The 24259-nt window shown below is 45.7% G+C and overlaps 1 protein-coding gene and 2 long non-coding RNA genes across 3 annotated transcripts; 2 read left to right on the plus strand and 1 right to left on the minus strand.

Annotated features, from left to right (window-relative positions):
* Nucleotides 1–419: 419 nt before the first annotated feature.
* Nucleotides 420–3173, minus strand: MRPS14 (mitochondrial ribosomal protein S14). Its single transcript, XM_064664134.1, has 3 exons — nucleotides 3051–3173; nucleotides 2219–2377; nucleotides 420–919 (listed from the first exon to the last, which is right to left on the minus strand). The coding sequence occupies exons 1-3, from the start codon at nucleotides 3087–3089 to the stop codon at nucleotides 737–739; spliced, it is 381 nt and encodes a 126-aa protein (XP_064520204.1). The 5' UTR covers nucleotides 3090–3173; the 3' UTR covers nucleotides 420–736.
* Nucleotides 3121–13063, plus strand: LOC135418654 (uncharacterized). Its single transcript, XR_010432600.1, has 2 exons — nucleotides 3121–5890; nucleotides 12536–13063. It is a non-coding gene; the product is annotated as an uncharacterized LOC135418654 (long non-coding RNA).
* Nucleotides 13064–13114: 51 nt separating this feature from the next.
* Nucleotides 13115–23667, plus strand: LOC135418651 (uncharacterized). Its single transcript, XR_010432597.1, has 5 exons — nucleotides 13115–13275; nucleotides 19373–19638; nucleotides 19820–22233; nucleotides 22338–22432; nucleotides 22891–23667. It is a non-coding gene; the product is annotated as an uncharacterized LOC135418651 (long non-coding RNA).
* The last annotated feature ends 592 nt before the right edge of the window (nucleotides 23668–24259 follow it).

Genomic DNA, 24259 nt, shown 5'->3' on the forward strand with positions numbered 1-24259 from the left:
CTTTGAAGAAGAGTAAAGGGCAAACATGAGCTTAGCAGCAGGCTTGTTACTGTGTTTTTCCTGCTTCCTTCTCATGAGTCTCCCAAGGGCAGATTTGTTGTTACCTTAGGACTTAAGGAAGCACTACTCTATTGTTAGGGTCTGGACTAGGACTTACTTGCTACCTTGTTTTTGAAGCATTGGACCAAGCGCTGCACTACAGACAGGAGAGAAATGGTAGCATGTTGTAGTTTCTGACAGGTCCTTTAGCCACTTTGTCTCATCAATATAAATATATATTGCATAGCAAGAGTATCTAGAGGCCATGTTTTATCCCTTGTTTGTGGCAGAATACCACTGCCCTGTTGTGCAGTTTCATTTATGCTTTTACCCAAATTACTGTGAATTTACCATATGGTGGCAAAAAAAACCAACTTAAATGAGCCTTGTGCTGTATGTCTTTATTTCTAACACTGCCCATATCACAAACCTCAGCTTAGTTCTGCAACCATCGGGTAGGGAACTTCCTCAGGATCAAACTGCCTCTCACACAGACTGATTTAGTGCAGTTGTGCTGCTTGTCAGCTGATACCAACTGCACTCCAGTGAGGTTAATGAATCAGCACAACTTCTCGTCCTTCCCTTATTTATTTGACGTTGATGCTGGACTCTCAGGCAGGACAGTCTCGCTTTAATTGCTCATGTGCACAAATGAGCCTGCTTTGTGTTTTCTGCCTGAATGCACATCCCCTGGTGATCACCACATGGCCCTCTGCACCCCGGACACCTGAGCGTGGTCAGCAAAGTGGCGGAAAACGATTCTGCTGAGCCTCCAGCGCCGCCTCACGCCCCGGGGGCGGGATGTCAGGACACACCTGTTGTGGATCCTCGAAGGGCAGCTGTCCCGGGGCAGGGCCGCGATCTCCTTGTCAGCCACTTCCTAAAGCAGAAGGCCACAGCACTGAGTTAACCTGTGCAGGTACCACCACAAGCTTCTCTACCACCTCACAAGTGAACTTTGCTGTCTTCCTCACTCAGCCCTTTCATTCTGGGCATCCCAACAGTGAATGTAAACTGATCCACATGGAGACCCCAAAGTTAGCCTTATTATACAGACAGAACAATCTCAAGCCACTAATTATAGTCAAATCAGCTTGTCTCTGTCCATGTGCCAGGGTGGGCTAGCCCTTTAATAGGCCCAAAATTTAACCTTATTACAGACTGAACAACCTCAAGCTAGGAATTATAGTTAGTCAAAAATCCACTTGGCTTTCTCCTTGTTGCAGGGTGGGCTAATTCTTTAAGATAAGCTGAATTAAATACGTGTTTTTTATTAACTACCTGCCCAGGTAACATGCTTTGATGTCAGTAAAAGGGGTCACATACAGTGTACTTTGGAAGGTGTTACAGGGCTTTCTTTTGGGTTTTTTTCTCCAGCGTTTCTTGGTTTTGTCCTGTAAGAACATCCAACAGCAGCCAGACTTACCAAGAGAATGGTACAATCAATATATAAAAGCAAATTCATACATTTTGTCTCTCAGGATGTTTTAAGTGTAAAAGGATCTTGCCATAACTAGGTATAGCCAGATCCAATATATACAGGAATAATCTGATACTTGCAAATGTTTTTAGTGCTTAGTAAGGCACTCTGCTGAGAGCACAGCAGTGAATATGTGCATTTTTATGAACAGATCCAACAGCCAGATCTGATGCAGCCTTCACATGCCTGTAGCTCAGACAAGAAGTAAAATTAAGCATTTCTAATTGATCAAATTGCTGGTTTTGGCTGGATGAGGCTTCCAGGTCTTTAAATAAGCAAAAAAAAAATCTCTAAAGTTTATTTAGGAAGCTATAAAAGTAACCATGTAACATCACATATTATCAGAAATAAGGAAAATAGGTTTGTGAATGTATAGTAGTGACAGCACAAGGAGGAAAAAATGTGATTTCACTGTATTTAGTGTTACATGTGCTGCTTACATGAGAAGCACTTTTCAAAAACCCCACAACCCAGCACACACATCCTCCAGTCAGGTGAATAGTGTTGTTGTACACACCCCCAAAAGGCTGAGGTAACTGCAATATGACATTCTGTGCTTGTGAGCTGGGCAAACACAAGCACTTGTGACCTGGCACAGCCATCTGGGTCTATAAAGTGACCCAGAGCACATCACAGCAGTGAGAGCCATGCATGGGCTCGTGCCCTGGCTGGGCACAGCTGTGGGGTGGCTGCTGGTACCTGCAGCTCCTTGGGAAGGATGGTGTTCTTCCGGATGGCGTTGATCCGCAGCCTCTCGTCGGCGTACTCGTAGGCCAGCCTCCTCCTCTTGACATCCCGCAGCATCCTCCAGTCCACATAGTAGGTCCGCACCTGCTGTGGGCAGGGTGAGAGGAGAACCTAGTTCAAGAAATGAAGCTTGTCACACCTGCCTGCTGCATGTAGTTTGCCCCAGTTACATAAGAATTGTTATTTCCATGAATCATGGAATGCTGTGAGTTGGAAGGGACCCACAAGGATTATTGGGTCCAATCTCAGCCCTGCACAGACACCCCAACAATCCCCCCCATCCCTGAGAGTGTTATCCAAACGCTCCTGGAGCTCTGGCAGCCTTGGGGCCGTGACCACTGCCCTGGGGAGCCTGGTCAGTGCCCAACCACCCTCTGGGGTAAGAATCTTTTCCTGAGATCCAACCGAACCGTCCCTGGCACAGCTCCAGCCCTTCCCTGGGTCCTGTCACCGGTCACAGGGAGCAGAGATCGGTGCTGCCCCTCGTGAGGAAGCTGCACACTGCCATGAGGTATAAGGGTAACGTGTGACCCAGCTTGGCTGTCGAAGGCGCCGAGGAGTTCACGGTACGGGAGGCACAGCGAGCCCCAACTTACACCGAATCCACGTTACACCCGACCCGCGCAGTCCGGGCCGCCGCGGGGCTGGGGCCGAGCCCGCAGCCATCTAACAACACCCGCAGCCCCCCTGCCCGCTGCTCGGCGCCCCGGCCGGGCACATGGCCCCGAAGAAGAGCGGGGAGGGGGGGAGGGGGGGAGGGAGGGAGGGAGGGAGTCGCTCTGACCTGCCGAGCCGCCCTCAGCACCCAGCCTAGCGCGGCCATCTTGTCGCCGCGCCGCGCGTGCGCGCGGGCATGGCGGGTGCAGCCCTTCTGGGCGCTCCTCCCTCCCTGCCCTCCATTCCCGCAACTCCTGCCTCCCTGGCGCCCCGTTCCCGCAGTTCCCGATAGTTCTGCCGCTCTATTCCCGCAGCTCCCGCCTCCCTGCCCTCCATTCCCGCAGTTCCCGATGGTTCTGCGGCTGGAAGTGTAATGAGATCCCCAACTGGTCAGAGGGCTGTGCTATGTGCCCCAGAGCTGCTGTCAGGGCTCGCTGGCACCACTCGTCATTAGAGGAAGCTGGCTCTGCCACAGAAACGTCAGGGTCCGGCCGCGAGTGGAGCAAAGGGATCCCGGGTGTGGGGAAAGGCTGTAAAAGTGACAGGGAAAGCTGTCTCAGCAGGAAAATGTGATGCAGAGGCATCGCCCCGCTGTTGTGGGGTCCCTGTGTGGAACACCACGTGTCCTACCCGCCTGTCCCTGCTGTGGGACAGGTTATCTGCCAACAGCTTTCCTAAAGGCTGGATGAGTTTTGTTTCTTGGGAGGTTTTTTGCTTGTTTATCGCCTAGAAATAGTCCTAAATTTCTATCTGTCATTTGTGGGGTTTTTGGTTTTGTTTTGTTTTGTTTTTTTCAACTCATGAATTTTGAATTATAGAATCATGGAATATCCCGAGTTGGAAAGGACTCACAAGGACCTGACCTTGAACAGGACACCCCAACACTCCCACTGTGTCCTTGAGAGCGATGTCCAAACACTTAATAAACTCTGTCAGACTTGATGCCGTGACCACTTCCCTGGGGAGGCTGTTCAGTGCCCAGCCACCCTCTGGGGGAAGAACCCTTTCCTAATACCCAAACCTTTGGGTAAGTTACAGCACTTTACAGAAAAAATTGAATAATCATAACCCCAAACAGTGAAAAACATGGGAAATTCTGCTTCTGTTGTTCTTATTCAGTGAGAGAAACTGTCCTGTTCACTGATGGGGACTTACGCAGCATTTTAAATAAGTCCTGATTTCAGGGAGAACATGCATTAAGGTTTTGATATTGAATTAATAGTTTTGATTGAATTTTCCATTTGTATCAGCTGTATCCAAAAAGTCATTCAAGAAGCTAGATTCTCTCGGTTTGTCAAGCTGCTTGTTGTCTGCATGTCCAGTGTTTAACTGAGATGCCTGGTATCTGATGCAGAAGTATGGAATATGCTGGAAGAAGTGGCCAGGTTGGCGGGCTGATTCAAATTTTATTATCCACGTCAACAGCTTCCCCAGGAACTTATTCACCTGGGCTGATGGTGATGAGTGGAAAGAAATAATTTTTAGTGCTGATAAAGTGGCTAATTCTCCACAGCCTGTTCTGCCAACCCAGGTGTTAACTACCCTGAAGGTGTTGGTCCTTCAGAGGTGCCCAGCCGAAGCCACTAATACATGTTTACAGAGCACTAAGCTAGCAAAGGGATAGCTATTTTCAATTCTCATTGCTTTACTTGGGTCTCATGAGCCACAGAGAGGTGAAATGCTGCTCACTGGCCTCATTTCCCAACTCCCTGTGCTCCCTTCATATCCTGAGGAGTCAAAAGGCTGCTTTAAACAGAGAGAGAGTCTGTCTATGGAGGGGAAACTGCAGCAGGAGAAAGAGCCTGCCCAGCCTGTGGGCTGCAACCCTCTGTGAGCATCCAGTTCAAACCTCGGACTGTTTATGACCCTGGTTCTGGGGTGTTCATGCATGGCTGGCTTGAAAGCAGGTTTCTGGTGTTTGCAGGGAGAGAATTTCAAGCTTTGGTCCCTGATGTAATAGCAAGTCTGTTACCAGCTTTCCAGCTGGTAAAAGTGATCAGTGGAATATCATCCCAACAAATAAAGCAGGGAATGTGATCAAAGGGTATTTGGATATTACAGCACTCATTCTTTTTTACAATATTTCGTTTCACTTCCCCTTTCGTGTTTTTTCGATGGTCCAGATGTGGGAGGAACTGGTGGGTGTGGGAATAACTGTTTCTTCAGCCAGGGCTAAATCTCTCCCTTGCTCGTCAGCATCACCTGTGTGATTGGCACTTCCCCAGCTGAGATTGGCAAGGGCTAGTGATGTGCATTGATATTCCTTGGGCTGCTGCCTTCAGCTCCCTCAGCACAGCTTCTGGTTGTAGCAAAGCAAAGGAACTGATCAAAATCTGGGAGTTTGTTAGCTGAAAACTGGGCTCAGTAACATATGTGGTTAAAATAATCGTGTGGGTACCTTAATGGTGCCTACAACATGTATATTGCTTTCTTTTAAGTTCTCAGGGGAGTTTTTTTTTAAGTATTGTGCTGGATAAGTACAGTGTTGTGTTTAACTACTGCTGAGTTTAAAGAGTGTTTTCTTTTTACTTTCTGATTTACTCCACCTGAATTTCTCATCATACTACAAATGTGCTTGTCAGTGTGGGAGTCTCAGTAACATTCCTGGGATGTTTTCAGCCAGATTTACCAGGCTGGAGAGGCTTTCTGGCTTTTGACTAGTAGCAGAGCATAAAACAAATAGGAAATGGTTCTTCCTGTTGGTATGCAAGACTGATACTGAGTAGGGGAATTGCTCCCAAATCCAGCGTGCTCCTTAGGCAGTTTGTAGGAGGGAAACATCCCGAGGCTTCTATTGGTTCCTTTCATCTGGTCCCTGGGAACTTAAATTCATGGAGGAACTGCTGCTGGTTTGCAGCTGGAGTGGGAGCAGGAGAGGAAAGTGATCTTTCAGCTTGCTCAGCTTACCTTTCAAGTGATGGCTGCATCAGAAGGGCTCTGAACCAGACAGCTGAAAGTACTTGAAAGGTAAGAGAAAAGTATTTTTATTTCCTTTGAAATTCCTGTTGTTTGTTCTGAGTGAAAAAGCTGGCCAGTTTCTGTCTGACTTCTCATAGCAGATGCCCTCTAAGGCTTTGAAAGCCTTACATAAACATCAATAATCCTGTATTATGGGCATGTATTATTACTACAAAACATACAGTAGTATTTAATGTCACTGCATTTTGAAGGGCTTAAGCTTTCCCAGGTTGTCTCCTCCAACCATATGAAACCACACATCTGCTAATGAAAATGGGAGTTTTGCCTTGGGATCTAATGGAGCTAAGGTTGAATTGTTTTAGAATGCTTGTTCCTAGTAATTTCCATGTTGGGCTCTGAGTTCTGTGTGACACTATTTCGTTTAAAAGCCTTTCCATTTGTCATGAGACTGTACTGCAATTTGACCACACTTACCTCTTATAATTGCAACAGACACTCTTTGGTTATTGCTTGATATTTTCTTATCCAAAAGCTCTTCTGTGCCTTCTTGTGCACCTTTTCTCAGACAGTGGTGAAAGCCAGTAGAAGTTCAGACAAGGGGGAATGGCTTTAAGCTGAAAGAGGATAGGTTTAGATTATATATTAGGGATAAATTCTTCCCTGTGAGAGTGGTGAGGCCCTGGCACAGGTTGCCCAGAGAAGCTGTGGCTGCCCCTGGATCCCTGGAAGTGTCCAAGGCCAGGTTGGACGGGGCTTGGAGCAACCTGGGCTAGTGGAAGGTGTCCTTGCCCAGGGCAAGGGGTGAAATGAGATGAGCTTTAAGGTCCCTGCCAATCCAAACAATTCTAGGATTCTATGAGTCTAAGTTCTTTACCACATAAAATGAAATTCATCACTATTTTCACAATAAAAGTACCTTATTGATTATACTACTTATAGTAAAAATGTCTATCACTGACTAAATAAAATTGATCCAATACAGGAGTTACAAAATTTTTGAGCCGTGCAGGCAACAGAACAAAGATTTGCTTCCGGAAAGACTGAGTTAAACTGGAAGTTACTGATGTAACAGAAGGGAGCTGAGTCATTTGTAACAAAATGCATATTTATAGTAATGAGGAAATATGCAAATAGTGTTAAACCGCTCTGCACATGAATATGTAGGATTTCGGAAGCAATCTCTCAGTCATGTATGAACAGTCAATACATCTTGCTTATCAGATGTTGAAGAAGAATTGGCATGAAAGAAGAGGTAAATATAAGGATGAATCTAGAACTACAGTACCTCCCTGGCTGATTATAATTCTGTTTTTCTATTAACCATTTCAAATAATCCCAAACTTCTGTAGTGATAGATAAGGCTCATACAGTCTGGAAGTAAAAAAAGGTAGACAAAAGAAACAACCCTGCTAAATAAATGGTGTGGTGTTTTTTTGTTGGCAGTCATTGATAGCATTCATTGCAATCATTAATTTAATTAAGATTGCATAATATTGAAAACAGAATGCTGGCCGGCTTATTACAGCTGCTCCATGGAATAGCTTCTGTGACCAATCCCAGAAAAAAAATCTGATGCAGAGCTTTCTAAAGCAGCTGAGGTTTGGACAGCAGAGTATTTTCACCACAGCAAATAAAGGCAAATAATCCATTTGGTTAAACTAAATTATACTTATGGAGAGTCTGTAAAATTATAAGTTTGTCTCAGCTGAATGCCTCACTGAGAAAAGCGTGTATCCTGTGACTACAATCCCCCTTTCTGTTCTCAGTCCCATCTCCATGTTACGTAGACACACGGAAGACCTATCCCCCAAACCTTCAGGCACTGAGCTGTAGGATGGAAGACATGCAGAATTGGATTATTGGAATCTTTCACACAAATACTGCAGGTTGTCTCTACTTTTGATCATCCTATGCTTTCCTCTGCAAAGGCTGGAAAGATATGAGCAAGGCTTCTTCCATCCCTTCCCTTAGGATGATATTCTGTGCCTGCTAGATCTGACTGTTAGGCACTCTTTCCTAAATTATTCCTTTCCCTAATCTGCTATTATTGCCAGTTATATGTATGACATGATATTCTCTACAAAGAGTCAGTTAAACCTACTCCTTTTAACAGCAGGGAAAAATCTCTTTACTGCATGATGAGGAAGCCAAAAGAAGCTGTTCTCTTTTATTATGCTTGACAGAAATGCTTATGTTTAGAGGTTTTTCCTCCTGAGTGATCTCTAAACCCAGGAAAATCTGAGATCAATTTGTGGTTTCCATGAAGCCCTAATTAGTCATGACATCATGGTACAACCCAGAATGTCATTAATCACTTGGTGCTGAGTAAAGGGATTTTGTGCATGTGTCTGTTTGTTTGGGAACTTCATCTAGAATTTATAAATTCTAGATGGAAAAGCCCTCTAAGCTCAAGTCCAGCCATTAGCTCAGCACTGCCAAGCCCATCACTAAACCATGTCCAAGAGCCACATCTACATGTCTTTTAAATCCATCCCGGGATGGTGATTGCACCACTGCCATGGGCAACCTGTGCCAGTGCCTGACTACCTTTTCAGTAAAGAAATATTTCCTAATATTATGTAAGGCTATAAGATAAGGAATTGTAGACTGAATCTTGAAATCTATACCTTATTTTGGTTGGTGTCAGTGATGATTTTGCTTGAAGAGATGCACTAGGGTGGCCTGCAAAACACGTGTAGTCAGGTGTAATATGTATTTTCAATGGTGGTGGGGCTTTGTTTTGTTTTTAGAAACCAAAGCATAGTGTTTCTGAGCAGGAAGGACACCTTCCTATAGCTGTGCTGCCAACGGGAGGTAGGAATCTAATGGTAGGGATACTTCCAGAGGTTTTGCAGATATTTAGGAGAGATAAGGATGTTTATTACTGAAAACAGTTAATTTTCATCATCACTCAGGATTGCATGACTCTCAGAAATGTGATTATAAATTATTATTATTATATATTATATATATATCAAAGCAGCACTATTATCTGAGTTCAGATGTGCTGTTACTGTGGATGCATATTGGCCAAATGCTTTCTAGTTATCACATTACCTAATTTAGCACTTAAATAATATTTTTCTTCCACTCGTGCAATGAATAATATGACTGCTTAGTAAGTCACGTATGGTGGCATTTTGCATTTGGATCCTGTGGTATGAAGTTCTAACTTTTAACCAAGTGAATATCATCCCCTATGTAGATTGACATCTACCATTAATGCCAACACTTAGTGTGTAACGTTGAATAAACCAACTGATGAGTTTAGGTTTCTAACTTTATATTTTATCCTTCCATCCCTGCTTGTTCAGCTTCTTCCTTCCTGTTATTCTTTTCTATGAGGTGTTCATTTAGTCCAAAATTCTTGCTTGGTTGACAGCACAAAACTTTTACAGAAAACAGTTTTGTTTCTGTCAAAGATTAGACCCGAAGGCTTTAAACACTTGAAGTTCAATTTTGACTTCTAAATGTCAATGAAGTTTAACAGTAATATTTTGTGTATTTTTGAGTCTTAGTTTTGAGCCTTACTCAGCCTGAAAACAAGCTCTGCCTATATATTTATGGAGGGTAGGAAAGAACTATTCTTTCTGAAATAAAAACACAGAAAAACAAATAGGTTTGCAGCACATCTTACTCCGTGTGTTAACAGATGTGCTCTAGTAGCTTTTAAATGAACCTTCCCCAATGCTAAGATGATAAATCAGATAAATGAGTCAAAGAAAAATAAACTTGAAATCCCTCAACTGAATCTAGTGTTCAGGCACACAAAATGCCAGTGCCCTGGTGTCAAATGGAGGGAATTTTTAAATTCTCCCAAATCCAAATAACAGTGTGGGCCATGTGCTATGTTAGAAGAGTAATGTAAAGTGGGCAAAACTACCTCCCAAACTTCCTGTACCAAAAGATCAGTGCCAGCTCTCTGAATTCTTCATGTGCACAGCATCAGCACAGTTATCAGGCTTTGAGGTGAACACTATGCAGGGTGCTGGAGACTGAAGGTTGCAAACTTAGAGCTCCTAGTTGGAGGGTCTGGAAGCTCTTTAACTCATCCAGTGTGACTCTTTCCCAGGTACTTGCCAACCTAGTTCTGAATCAGGGCAAAACAGATAATTTGTCATTTAGAAAATCACGAAAACCAGCTTTAGGATCGCACTTCTTTTTTTTTTTTTTTTTTTTTTTTTGATCCCGAAAGCAGCTGTGCGGTTTGAAGGGTCAGCACTTCCCCTGAAAATGTGCCAGATGGATTTCCAGAGCCGGCTTGCCCTCCAAGTGGGGTTATTGCTGTGCTGTGCTCTTCAGACATCTGCTGGTCAGCATCCTGCATCTCACAACTGTTCCAGTGATGCTCAGGGAATACCCTTCAGCCACTCCTGTAAGATTGACCTGCCCACATCCTCCCAGATTAAGGTGGAAGCAGATCCCTTACAGCATGATGGAGACAGCAGTGGGGTGCAGCTGGATCCTGGAGAGGCTGAGAAAAATGAAGAGCAGAATATAATTTTTAGGCACAACATCTATGTGCACACACCCAAAGGGAACTGTAAAACTTTGACCCACATTAAGGATCTGTTGGAAAGGATGGAGAAGCTTGAGAAGGAAGTGGCAGAGCTGAGGGAAGTTTGCAGTCCTCAGAAGTGCTGTGGGGGAAGCCAAGGTAAGTAAAAATTCTGGTATCCATTTGTTATAGATTAGGAAATCAGGGGAATTTTTCTTCCCCTGCCCCACTCCAAGGGAAAGAAACGGAGTGGGGGGGGGGGGGGGGCGCGGAAGGGAGGTTATTAGCGTTACAAAAGATATAGCCTGCCTAGGTTAATGGGCCATTTGGAGACTGGAGAGGGGGAGGCGGGGAGCTGGTCCTGTTCGGGAGGTGAGGGGCAGACTGCATGGCTGGATCCCTGGGTGCAGACAGGCATTTTTGGGGAGGGGGACCGGAGGTCTAGTTTTCTTTTGGCTGTTAGTCCTGGTGAGCTCGATCTCACATCCTGCTGGCTTCGACCTGCCTGACTGTCCCGCTGCGCGGAGCTGCTGTGCTTCATCGGAGAGTTAGCTTGCCCGCGGGAGAGGAGGAGGAGTTTTTGAGACACCACCACCTGAGACTGCAGTGAGTCCTCGCCACTTGAGACAGCGGTGAGTTCCCGTGGGAGTGTACTGCCTGCCTTCCTTTTCGTCCCCACGGAGGGAAGGACCTCCCCATCTCCTTCTCAGCTTCCTCACGCGGTCTGAGACCGCTCTCTCTCCAGCTCCCTCTTCCCGCGGGGTGACTGCCGGAGCCCACAGCGCCCCTGCCGACCACGACCAGGCACTGCAGATCATACACCTTCCAGCGGCCCAACAGCGCCCCTGCCGACCACGACCAGGCACTGCAGGTCATACACCTTCCAGCGGCCCAACAGCGCCCCCTGCAGACCACAACAGGGCGTTGCAGACCCTGCACCTTCCAGCGATCCAACAGCGCCCCCTGCAGACCACAATTAGGACTGTGCTAAAGGACAGAGAAGGGGAGTTTCAGAGAAGTATTCATTTAGACTTGTCGTTGTTGTTGTTGTTTCTTGTTACTGTTTTTGCCAACATACATATATCTTTTAATAAAGGGTTGTTATTTCTTGTTTTTCCACATTTTCCTCGAGTAAAGCCCCTTAATTTGACATTACAATTGCAGAGAGAGAGAAGTTTGGTCTACCTCATAACTCATCCTCTTTAGCAAACAGTCCAGTCTCATCAGACTGAGACACCATTCTTACTTCCCAGGCACAGCCTACTCACTGCCAAGATCTGGGGACTTGAATCATTTGTCAATGATATGGGGGGTTCTCCATGAGCAAAATACTTGAGTCCTTCACTTGGGATGGTGCCCTGGCTTCTATGATGTGAGAAGAAATCTGAAGTTCCCAAAATGTGGTACTACAATGACATTTCTGGAACCAGCACAGGGGAAATCTCCCCAGCTATCCTTCAGAAGTGGGAGGGAACACGTTCCTGAGTTTCACGTAGGTGGGAGGATTCAATAGAGGATTTTCTGGTGAACAGGAGGGTTAAAGATGAGGGAGGCACTTCTTGTTGCTGTCTTTTTCTTTCTCAAATTTGCCTCCAGAATTTAGCCATTGTTGAGAATTTGTCTTTTTCTTTCCTCTTTGCTAAGTGACTAACAGAAGAGCAGAGTTTATAGGATGATGATGATTGCAGTGGCCACTCCCTGGGATCACAGTTCTATACCGCATGGCCTCTAAGAAAAGATTTAACAAACTGGTGGTTTTTGTGGAATGGAGATGGGGAAAGTGCCAAGTCTTTGGTCACATGAAAAATACAGGTGTATGGCAGATGGGAAAACCGTGCTCTCCCTCTTAATAATGACTGTGGTAAGAAATGGTGAGCTTAAATTACAACAGGAAGATTCAGGTTAGAGTAATTGACTCTGGGATGGTCATGGAACCTACATTCCTGCTGACCACAGAAAAATGTGTTGGGAAAGGCAGTGGTGGAGCTGGGGCAGATGGACAAGGTGATGCCATTGGGTCTCTTTTAGTCCCTATTTTCCAGTGATAGTTATGCTTTCCCCTTTAATGACCTCAAACACACTTTTGCACGACCGGTCTATTGCCGTGTTCCTAATTTTTCCTTTCGCTTTATTTTTGTTTCCTCTCCTCTGTGTGTCACCCTTGCCGTTGTGCCTCCTGGTGCTGCCGTGGCCAGGCGTCCCTCCCTGCAGCGGCCATGGGACTGTTCTCGACAGACCTGTGGCCGTGAGTGTGCCGAGGGCTGGCAGGGCAGCGACTGCTCCCACCCCGCCTGCCCCAGCCGCTGCAGCGGCCACAGGCCTGGGACAGCGAGACGCGTGTCTGTGACAAGCCTTTCTTTGGGGAGGATTGCAGCCTTCGGCTCTGCCCAGAGAGAACTGCAGCGGCCACAGTGTCGGTGGACAGAAATTGTGTGAACAATTCCAGTTGCATTTCTGAGACCTTCACCTTGGCATGGCTGGGTGCAGACAGTAAAAAAATACTGCGCCACTAATATGGCTGCAGGCCTTGTGCCAAGGTGAAGGAGGAGTTGTTCTGGCAGGAAAACAAGTTTTATGGACACCTACTGATATCCAATTAGTACTGTACACCACAGTATGTTTTCCTTATGTATCCAATGTAACCTGGGGAAGAATCACATGTCTGTGTGTCACAGGCAGCATATAAGCTGTCTGTCCTCTAATAAAGCGGACATTTTTGCCAATCATATTGATTTGAGTGCATTTCTGTCTGACCCCCTCCGCCGTTACCACAGGACCTGTGACATGGCCACAGGGGTGTGCCAGTGCCACGAGGAGTTCACGAGCGAGGACTGTGCCAACAAACAATGTCCCGGGGACTGCAGTGGCAATGGGTTCTGTGACACAGGAGAGTGCTACTGCCACAATGGCTTGTTTGGCCTCGACTGCTCCCAGGGTAAGACCTGCCTGTGAGTTATTTCTCCCTTCTTTCTAGCAATTTGAGTTTACCTCTCCAGCTCCCATACACTTTTAGTTCATCCTGTAGGTAAACCAACCCTGGGGGTCACTGTGTTCCTGGAGTTTCTGCTGCCTGACTGGCCCTTGTCTTCAAGAATTGCCTCGAAAGCATTGCTGAAATGGGAAAAGTTGGAAATGCAACTAAAGGTTGCACTAGCACCAGCCTGTGTGCAGCAGCTGAAGGAGAGAGCAAAATGGGCATGGAGCCTGTAATTAAAGACGGAGACAGTCTGTTTCTTGACATGCAAATGAGACAGTATAAAATCATGCTTGCCGATGAGGTAGTTGATTTAATAAAACCTGTGAGACAAAGGACACGTAAATCCTTTGAAGTGAGGTCATTGGGAAATTCTCCCTCGTCCTGCTTTGTTACAAGGCGGTAGGATTTGCCTAAGACCTGACCAAGCTGACCTCGAGGGGTGTGTCCAGCAGTTTCTGCTTCATTCTGCAAAATTTACAGCCTCCCTACAACTACAGATTGGTACTCCAGGCTTCAGCACACAGCCTGTTACCCTGGAAGTGCCTTTCCTCAGCACATCACTGCTTGATTTTAATCTTTCTCAGCTCCTTATGAAGGAGAAGTAGGTAACAGCCACACACTGAGCAGCAGGTGTTGCTCAGTAAGGCTTTGCAGTGACCTGACTCACAGGTTTGTTCTGCTCTGGATCATCCTTGATCTATCTGTTTAGAGACTCACCTTTTAAATAAAAGATTATTAGCTCAGATTCTTCACTCAAAACAGAGCTCTGTATCAAAACTTTGCTCCTCCTGCCCCTTCCACACTATCCAGAAGTGTTTCCCTGTGGCTCCAGCACTCTTTTTCCCTGTCAGTAGACTGAGATTTGCTACTCAGGGAGCAGCACCTTTACTGGCAAGAGGTGGCAAGCAGAAGAGTTTCTCCTAGAGGAGAAACAATTCTGCCAGAGAGCTGTCACCCAGTAAGCCTCTCCCAAAGGGATGGCTGAGTCCAGCCTTGCACCCTCTTCCTCACAGGACACCTGCAGCTGTTTTACAGGCTGAGATAGTGTTCTCTGTTCTGAGTGAGCAAGGAGTTAATGCATATAGCACAACCCATTTTGTTACTGTTTCTGAGCGCTACACATCCAGTCCTGCTTAAAAACTCCAAGTCCTAAAAGCAAATGGTTCCCACCTCAGCAGCTGTATCCAAGTGCTCCTCTTGCAGGGATGTCAAACTGCTTGTCTTGTTCTAGTCTGGGTTAGATTTATGCATCCTGGGATACTTACACTGAGCACTGTTTTTATTTAGATATCATCATTATTATTGTATCCTATTTTTGTGTGTCTCAGATCATGAAATGACATCTTTTGTTATGTATTACCATGGTAACTGGAATGTCTGAGCATTTAGAAGTTGCTATCAAGCATACAACAGTATAATTAATGCCTTGCAGTTCCTTCTGAAGGAGAAATAAAGGACATGTTGAATAGCTGAGAGGAAGATACAATCCTCTTCCCAACTATGCTTAGACAAGGAATAAACCACACCTTGTGTATTTCGGTTCTTTATTATTTTACTGCAAAGCTGGATTATTCAAATCCAGCTTCTGTATCAGAAGAAGAGACAGGATGAACAGTCTCATGTTTTGTACAAATTTTTCAATAAAAGCAATGGCATGCACATAAGTGAGGGAGTGTTTGGTGAAAGCTGTGAATGCCACGTCGGAATGAATGCTGCCTTTCAAGTGAGAAGAATCTCCTGATGTTATCTGACCTCGTATTGCTGACACATGCCTTTTTACAGGTGCTTACTATATATTTTTCACTATCACTTAGTGCCTTGCTAATGAAATACAGCTGTAGATAGTTTGATCAGCTTAGATGTGCTCACTTGTAATTAAAGTCAGGTAAACTTGAGTGTAAACAGATGCTCTACGTTGACTGCTTTCAAGGGCTGCTTCAAGGCACTGATGAGCTGTCTGTCTTGTGGCAAAACAGTTAAGGCACTGTTGGTGTTCTGAAATATATTGTAGGCAGCAGGTTTGCCCAGGTCTCCTCCAGGCACCAAGTATAAGCTTCCATCAGTACTCAGTCAGAAAAGTTCAGTTTTCTGCCTCTGCCATGGAGAAGCTGTGTTCCCCAGTTTTGGGGACCAGCTGACATTTTGAAATGGCTGACAGTGATAGGAAAAGAGGGTTTTGGCTTGTCTTTCTCTTCCTAGATGCATTGGAAGGGACAGCTTTATGAGAGAGTTTTTCTTGTGTCAATGTGAGTTTAGAAGCTGTAAAAAGTCGCCCACAAAATTACTGAAGAATTTTGAACTCCTATTCTACCTGTAAGATTCTGGAATCTCTGAAATTCAGCTCTTACAAAAGGGTAGGTGTGCTGCTTCCAAAGACTGAAAAATCCCTTATCAGGCTTGACATTTTCCTGAGGTTGTTTTGTAGATTAGTCCATTAAAAGAAAACTAATTTTAAACAACAGAACTTACAACCTCCACACTGCCATTGTGAGGTTGCTCCTCTGCCCTGTGTAGGTTCTGATTATTTGGAACACCCTTGACTTGTGTTTTCAAGCTGTTCTTGACAGACACAGGGGCTGCAAAACTTCTTTAAAAAGGAAAAAAAAAATCCACAATGAGTAATGCTGCTCATGTTCTTATGTAACCCCTGGAGTCTAAGAACTGCAACTAAGACAAATACCAGCTGCTTCAAGAGCTACACTGAACTCTGATTCACCACCTAAAATAGCAAAGCCTTGAGGGAGTCAGATAGGTCTGCAGGGTGGGCAGAAAGGGAGGAGCAGCAGATGGCTGACAGTGGAGCAGGGGAAGGTTGAGCCTTGTTCTTGGAGCTGGGAGAGGTCAAGCTGGAAGGATATCCTCAAGTTGGTTCTTATGGAAGGTGAGACAAGTAGCCTGCGAGCTCGTCTTGCAGTAAAAATGGAAAGTCTCATCTAAATGGTAGAACAGACCTGCTTTCTCCCCACCCTGGTTTCTCATGGATGCCTTTCTTGAGGGGATGTAGTGGGAAACCCAGGTGACTGTTTTAGGTGGCCACAGCAGCAAGGCAAAAATGAAGGAAATGTGTACATGGAATGGTTTGAGTTGGAAGGCACCTTAAAGCTCATCTCATCTCACCCCCTGCTGCAGGCAGGGACACCTTCCGCTAGCCCAGGTTGCTCCAAGCCCCGTCCAGCCTGGCCTTGGACTCTTCCAGGGATGGGGCAACCACAGCTTCTCTGGGCAACCTGTGCCAGGGCCTCACCACCCTCTGGGTAAAGAATTTCTTCCATAACATGCCATGACAGGTATTGTAGTGGTTTAATTAATCTGGAGATTCCTAATCCTGCACTTTGAAATGCTTTCTCAGGAGTTGATAGCCCAACCAATGTGACAACAAACCAAGTGACAGAGCATACAGCCACTCTCTCTTGGAATAAAGTGGAGACTCCTATTGACAGGTACATGGTGAGATAAACCTCAGCTGATGGAGACACCAAGGACATATAGGTGAGGAGTGACAACAACATGATCACCTTACTGGATCTGAAGCCAGGCATGGAATATGTCATCCACATCTGGGCAGAGAAGGGGCCCCAGAGGAGCAAGAAGGCAAGCACCAGGACTGCTGCTACAGGTGAGCTGTAGAAGCACCAGAGGGAGCTGAGTTTGAAATTCAAACTCCTTCATAATTTTTACTTGTTTTAGGAAAGCTTCTCCTGCTTTGGACATGTTTTCAGTGAGGCAAAAAATTCATGTAATTCTTACTAGTGAGGCTGAACAGGTCTCCAGCTCAGATTAAGACTCTGAGTCCTGTTGTGGACAGACGTTATGGCAAGGGATCTGTTACTATCAGTACAGAGAACAGTGAAATCCAGCCAAAACTAAAACCTCATAACCAATTGGAATGTGTAGTTCATGCCTTGCCTTTAAAATGCCATAAATAATTTCCAAGATTTTCTTTGGGTGACTGTTGTGGCCTTTCCCAACAGAACAGGGGGCTCACACATTTTGCACATATAATCAGAGCGTTTGTTAAAATGGAAATCCAGATTTATTTGGATCATGGCATAAATTAAGAATTATGGAGGGTATCAAATCTCACAAAGAGTGGATTTGGTCGCTGTCCTAGTCTCCATTGGAAGGGTGCTTGCAGCAGCATCTGCAGCTGGGTTGGGAAACTCCCTGAACCGCTGTCTTGATCAATTTGTCCAATCCAGCCAGCTGTGTGTGGCTGTGTGTACAGGAGCAGGTTCCACTGGCTGTTTACCAACGTCTTCTCTATGTACAATCTGCACTTCTACACCAAAATTACCTAGGGAAGTGCTTGGGATGCTCCACCCAGGATGTTAACTAACATATTTAAACATATAGATTGGACTAGACACAACAGGAGCTGCCTCAGGGAATTTGTAGGACTGTTTGTAGTCCAATATGAGGGGATCAGTCAATCCCTTACTTCAGCCAGTCCATGTTCTCACTGGTACGGGTGACTGGCTGGGAAGCTCCTGGACCACCAGGGAGTTAAGGAGTTAAAAGCACTGCACACGAGGAGCAGCACAGCCCATACCCAGCTGCAGTGCAATTAGAACTAAAGAACAAACTTGATTTTCGTATCACACAAGAAAATCATTCGCTCAATTTTTTCTGGCCACAGGTGAGCATCTCATACTGCTAAGGAGCTCAGCTGTGATTATTCAAATTCCCAGCTCCCACCTTGTGCCACTCTGGGGTGGCACAAACAAGCCTCAGTATCTTCCATGAAAATGAAAAGTGATGTGTTTTTGTCTCACAAAAGAGGTGAGATTAGTACACACAGAAAAATCACAAGTTTTACCATAGCTAATGTGTAGTAAATCACTGTGCAGCTAAGCTGGTGTGTGGTAAATTACCGTGTGGCTGTCAGATGGTTGTGCATTTGTGCCCTGGAGCTTAGAGCCTCCAGCAGAATAAGAAATGCTGCTCCAATAATTTGAGAGGCATCTGCAAGTCCTTTATTGGTCAGGCTGCCAAGATATATTTAGCAGTTCAGCAAAGGAAAAAAAGCCAAACAGAAAAAAAATTCTGTGTAAGGTTGTGGGGCTGTAGGGCTGCCCTCAAAGGCTGTGTCGGGATAAGAACTTGATGCTCTTGCAATCCAATAATGTGTTTCCATCTGTGAACAGGGCAAGGGAATGATTGTAATAGTGGGAGGAGATTGAAAGTGAAATGATCTTGTTTCAGGAGAGCTGCATTTCACAGGTTGTGAGCAGGTGATTTATTTTTTGGGTTAATTTCCAGAACAACGCAGGCAAGAGGTGGTGATCTTCAGGAAGCAAAAGACAGTAACAACATATTCTGCCTGGGCTCTCTCTCTACCCAGGCAGGGTTGGCTGTGCTTTTGTTGAACCCCAGCAAAGAGCTCTGCTCTTCTAGCTGGGAGGAGGAGACCTAGACCCCAGCTGAAATACCTCAGAATTGGGCACCTCCCAGCTTTGTAAGAAAGAAAGGGTGAGAGGTGGAAGAAGTCAGCAGGCCCCTGAGAGGAAGGAGTAAGAGTAGCCCCACTGGGACACTCGTGTTCTTCACTCCCAACAGAAACCAGCAGCCCAGCTCACCCAGTGCAGGGCAGAGGGATGACTGACCGTGCCAATGCACTGACATGCAGATGTGGTTACCAGTGTGCCAGGAATGGCAGGACATGGAAGCAGTTTGCTTGTTTTATCTTCCTTGCACTGTATCCAGCAGAACAAAATGATTTGGCTCCATGAATGGTGATATCCAATGGTGACTTGCTTAAGTACTGGTTATTTACAGTGTATGATAAAACACAGTTTATAGCTAAAGATAAAACTTTAAGATTTACCAGTTTGGACTGGAGAAAAAAAACGAGCAAGCTTTTGGATACACAGGCCCTTTTTAGGTCTTTAGACATAGAATCACTTCTCAAAGCTCATTTGTTTTCCCAAATGTATTTGATAGTCTAATAAAACACACTACCTCTGTCTATAAAACCTGTGTTTTCTGTGTCTTTGGGCCACTGTGATTACCACAGCACTATACTAAAACTTCTAATAATTGTGACTTTTGCTTGCAGAAATCGACAACCCAACTGAACTGTTGTCTGACCAAGTGACAGAGGACACAATTACTGTTTCCTGGAACAAAGTCCAGGCTTCAATAGACAGATACAGACTGAGCTACACCTCGGCTAAAGGGGACACAGACGAGACAGAGGAGGAGAAAGACAAGAACGTCCCAGTCCCTTGGCAGGACTGGAGCCAGGCACGGAGTACATCATTTACATCTGGGCAGAGAAGGGAGAACAGCAGAGCAAGGGAGTCAGCACTGAGGCTGTGACAGGTAAGTGGACAGTAGGTTTTGTTGAGTGTAAGCTCAGAGCATCTCATACTGCACTCAACAGTGCACATACAGGCACTGTTAGGCTTAGTCCATCCTGGACAGTGTAGTTCACCACCACACTATGATCTCCTCTCTGCTTTTTCATGACCTCTGAACTTTGATCTTCTCTCTCCCAAAACAGGGAGCTCAAGCATATCTGTGAAAGGGCTTCCGGGTCTCTCCAAATATCTATGTTATCTCTGCACAGCAATTCTACTTCTCAAAACAGAGGATAAACAGCATCAGGCATAATATATGGGGTTTCCCACGCTACTACTACTCTGCAGGCCTCGGCATTCCCAGCTGCAAGGTCAGTTGAGTGAATGTACCATCTTGCTCACTGTTCTTCTGCTTTTAACCCGTCCCTCCCAACAGAAGGACCCTGCTCTCTTGGTATTTTGTTTCATGAGCTCTCTTTGCATTGCTGGGTATTGAAGATGCATGGTTGTAACCCCACTTAAATTATTAAATATAATAATTTAAATATCTGCCTATAGGCTCCCATAACAGACACTAATGCTATAGGTGATTCTAGAAGAGGCAGATGTTGTAATACAGGAGTGATGACAGCTGATGGTCCTTATATCACTAGTCCTTCATCAAAAGCATGCGGTGCTTCATATGCTGCTACCAAGCCCAAAAATAACAGAAGTTTAACAGCCAAAGTGAAATCATTTCAGAATCAGACTTAAAAATAATGGCCTGCCCTTTGATTCGTGAACTTAGGCTGGTCCTAGGAGGCTGCCAAGCAGGCTTAAATCTGTCTTGTTTGGTCAACCATAAGGATTGTGGTAAACTGGGAACATTCAGGGTCACTCCGTATCTATTGTCCTTGTTAATGTACTTATTTGTAGTTTATGAATTCAGCTGGTCCAAGATAGATGGGTTGAAGCTTGGATTTAGGGCAAGATGCCAAAGAGTTCACCAGTGCTTACGGAGGTTGAGGGCAGCTGATGGGGACAAATGGAGATCTCGTGAGGTCAAAAGGCCAAACCTATCTGGAACTAGAAATGCAAGGAGTGTTTCATCAGTTTCAAATGGATTTTTTTTGAACTGGCACAAAAACAGAGGCACCTGGAAATTTCTCATGAGGTGAAACTGTTGGGAGAGGGAATGCATTTAGCACTAGTAGGGATATTTTTGAAGTATCTTCAGAAAAAATTACACCTCTGCTAAAATAATACAACTTCTGAGGAAAAAAGAATACATTTTCTCACTCAAGGTGCTGGCTGATTATTCTTAAGCATTAAAACTGGCTGTGGCAGGGAGCTGCTCTGCAGGGACCTCCTGCTCCCATGGGAACTGCCGGCCGGCCTTTAAGGGCAGCGCTGTGAGACTACAGCCTCTGAGGCTGCCTTTCCCATCCTGGGCTTCTCGGGATGGAATTCATTCCTTTTAGCTCCCTCTCCTGTCCAGCGGGAGGTACACAGGTAGTCAGCTGCTCTGACAACATTTCTGGGCTGTTTTACTTAAACCAATTGTTTAGTGCTCTCCCAAATGAAGTCCGAGTTCGTCAGGTAATGGACTAATGCTTAACTTCTCAGACGAGTGAAAGGTGGTCTCAGGTTGTAAGGAATAGCCAGCATTATAAACACCATGGTGTGTGAAATACAGTGTTACTGTCCCTGTTCCTATACTTGGTGTTTCGATTTCTTCTTCTCTGCCTTTTTTATCTGCTTTAAGCAGTAACCTTATGCACAAGGAGTGCAACATTTCCTGGGAGGAGCCACCCTGCTCCACTCTTCTCATTTAAATAAGAGAGAAAAAAGTTGGCCTTGGCTTTCTCCATGACCTTTTCACAACTGTATTATTTCACTGATGCATTATAATTGTTGGTGTTTTTATGCTTCCAGCACTCTTCAAGGCCTGGGATGCTTTATTGCCTGGTTTATACAGAGAAGAACTGAACTGACAGACAAAAACATGACCATAGTCCTCCAGGGAGGCTTATGGAAGAGCAGGGAATTGAAATTAATTATTCAGTTATAGTTTAAAATAAACTCAGGTGTAGTTCAGTGTTGGAGCACCCATCCTTGGAGGCCAGCAGTGCCCACCAGGGACCTTTGCTCTAAAACTTCCAAAGTCAGACAAGCTCTTGCTGCCCATGGAGTGCCCAGGCTGGCCCACCAACTGCACCACAAAGCCAAACCTTGCAGGCTTTCTTTACCAGGGATAAGGGCTGTTGTTTACTTTTTGCAGCCCGGTGCTCAAAATGCGATTTCTCCTAGGCAAAATTCCAGACGAACCAAGATTCCTCCTGGACAAAATGTGCCAGCAGAGAAAGCTTAGTTACAAATTTCTCACAGGAAATTTTCAGACGTGCCCATAAATCTCATCACTGTTTGGGAGAAGGTTTTCTCATCTGTAACAGAATAGTCATGTCATTTGCTATTGAATGCTGGTGGTAATCTGGTCAGAAGAGGACCCCGTGATTAACTAATTTTCCCTTTTTGTTGTTCGGGGTGACTTCTTACCAGGGATGTTATTCTTGATATCCCGGGGCAAATGGAGGTATTCACCTGGTCAGCGTCAGGAATCATCATAACTGAGGCCTCGGTGAGTGCTTTTTGTGTGACTGGACAGTGAAGCTGTCTGTGTGAATGACCTGGCTGTTGCTCAGTATACTCATAGTTAAAGTGTCTTTTACTCTGTGTTCCCAGGCTTCCTCTTTTCCTTCGGTTGCTGTGTGTGTGCCGGACACCTCTCGCAGGACTAACCCTGTTGCTTTTATGTCCAACGTGCTGTTTGCCTGCAGGTAAGAAAAGCTGGAAGTGCAGTCCCTCTTCTTTGATTGCTGTGTCTCTTTGGTAGTTATTTTGGAGGGGAATCATAGAGTGATTTGGTTTGAAGGGGACCTTCAAAGGCCACCCTGTCTTCCGTGGGCAGGGACACCTTCCACTATCCCCGGTTGCTCCAAGTCCCATCCAGCCTGGCCTGGAACACTTCCAGGGATGAGGCAGCTTCAGCTTCCCTGTGCAGTGTGCTCTAATATCTCTCCACTGTCATCATGAAAAATTTTGTCAGCATGTTTTGCTTGACGATGGTAAGCAGGACATGGGTGAAAATGACTTTCTGTTAGGTGCAGAGGGAAATAATTATCCTTTGAAGTCAAATGTATTCAGTTTTGCACAAGTCTTGTCTGCCTTATGTTTGAATTGCTTTCTATTCCAGGAAGTTTTAAATTAAACTTTTATTTTGTGTCTCCCCCCCCAGTATCCTGTACAAGACAAGGCTACCTTTCCTTGTGGGAATGGACTAGCCGGGCTTTGGCAATCTGGCCCCTAGAAAGACTAAGTGACCTCCTCCAACAGGGGAAGACTGAAGCAAGCGGTGCCAGAAAGAACTGGAGTTTCTGAAGAACAAAATCTGGAAGTATGCCCCCGAAAAATCCCCCCGGATGGTCAGTGGTCTGACTTCCACGGACCGGTGGCCTTGGCCAGGAGCAGTCCTGCTGGATTGTAATTTTAATTTCCTGCCCAGGCTGTAATTTTAATTTCCATTGGGTGCTGGCAAAGCCCCTCTGGGTGAGCCCCAGTGCCTGGCATGAGTGGAGTGGGCTTTCAGGGCACTCATTGCAGGCGTTGTGTTTAAGGGAAGAGCAGGGGAGCCTTTCTCTGGCCCAGAGAAGATGCAGTGTTCTTCCTATCTGGAAGACTAAGAACTAAAAAAATAAAAAATAAACGAAATAAAGAAGGGAATATAAAATTCGAAAGAAAATTAAAGAAAAAATAAAAGCGAGCAAACTGAAAAGGCAATAAAATGAAAAGTGAAATGAAAAACAACCCTTTTTGGGCACCCCCTTTAATCCCCGCCCCACCCTCCAATCCATAAATTGGGGGTCACCCCTAACAGGTGAGAAGGGGACCCCAAAATGTGGGTGGGGGAATCCCAGGGAGCCAAAAAAGCGACGGAGGGGGAGACGCGAAATGTGAGGCAGGGGCCCCAGAAAAGCGGGCGAGGCGCGCACAGTAAGAGAGCGAAGCCGGGTGGTCAGGCGGGGGGGGGGAGCCAAGGTGGCAACGGCGGTGCATCCACAGTCATTGGCAAGATGCCGGCGATCACATGGTGCTTAAGGGCGGCAGGAGAGGGACCGGCAACGCATGCGCAGTGGCTCTCGTGCCGCTGCAGTGTTCCCTGCTCAACTTAAGGGCCAGTTCCGGCAGCATGGCGGGACTTGTGGCCTCCCATCTCTCCCAGGGTGTGTGGGGGGGAAATAACATGAAGATTTTTGGGGTGAAAGTGCAGAAATTAGCGACAGATGCTAATTTGGGTAAACTCGGACACCAGAAGCAAGAGCTTTCTGGGCAGGCACCTTTGGTCTGGGAAGAATCTTCATCCATATTCACTTTTGGGCCTCGGACGGCCAATTTAGGATCATGGCTCCTGCCCACGAACGACTGCCCTTCCAGCCAGGAAAAAAGGCCGGACCCTCCATCTCTCACTACCGTTGTTGCAGCACTCTGGGCACTATTTGCACAGCAAGAGCTTTCTGGGCAGGTACCTTTGGTCTGGGAGGAATCTTCGTCCTTATGCAATTTTTGGAGTTGAGCTGGTAGTTGGGAGGCAGGGCTGAAAAGAGGAA

The sequence above is a fragment of the Pseudopipra pipra genome, chromosome 9, assembly GCF_036250125.1.
Source record: "Pseudopipra pipra isolate bDixPip1 chromosome 9, bDixPip1.hap1, whole genome shotgun sequence".
NCBI lineage: Eukaryota > Metazoa > Chordata > Aves > Passeriformes > Pipridae > Pseudopipra > Pseudopipra pipra.

Excerpts from the sequence above, each read along its gene's own strand:
- MRPS14 (XM_064664134.1), bottom strand. The coding sequence starts at position 3,089 with ATGGCCGCGCTAGGCTGGGTGCTGAGGGCGGCTCGGCAG. Across the intron at positions 2,378-3,050 it reads TGCTGAGGGCGGCTCGGCAG|GTTCTCCTCTCACCCTGCCC; the intron begins GTCAGAGCGACT and ends TTCTTGAACTAG. Across the intron at positions 920-2,218 it reads TCCTTCCCAAGGAGCTGCAG|GAAGTGGCTGACAAGGAGAT; the intron begins GTACCAGCAGCC and ends CTTCTGCTTTAG.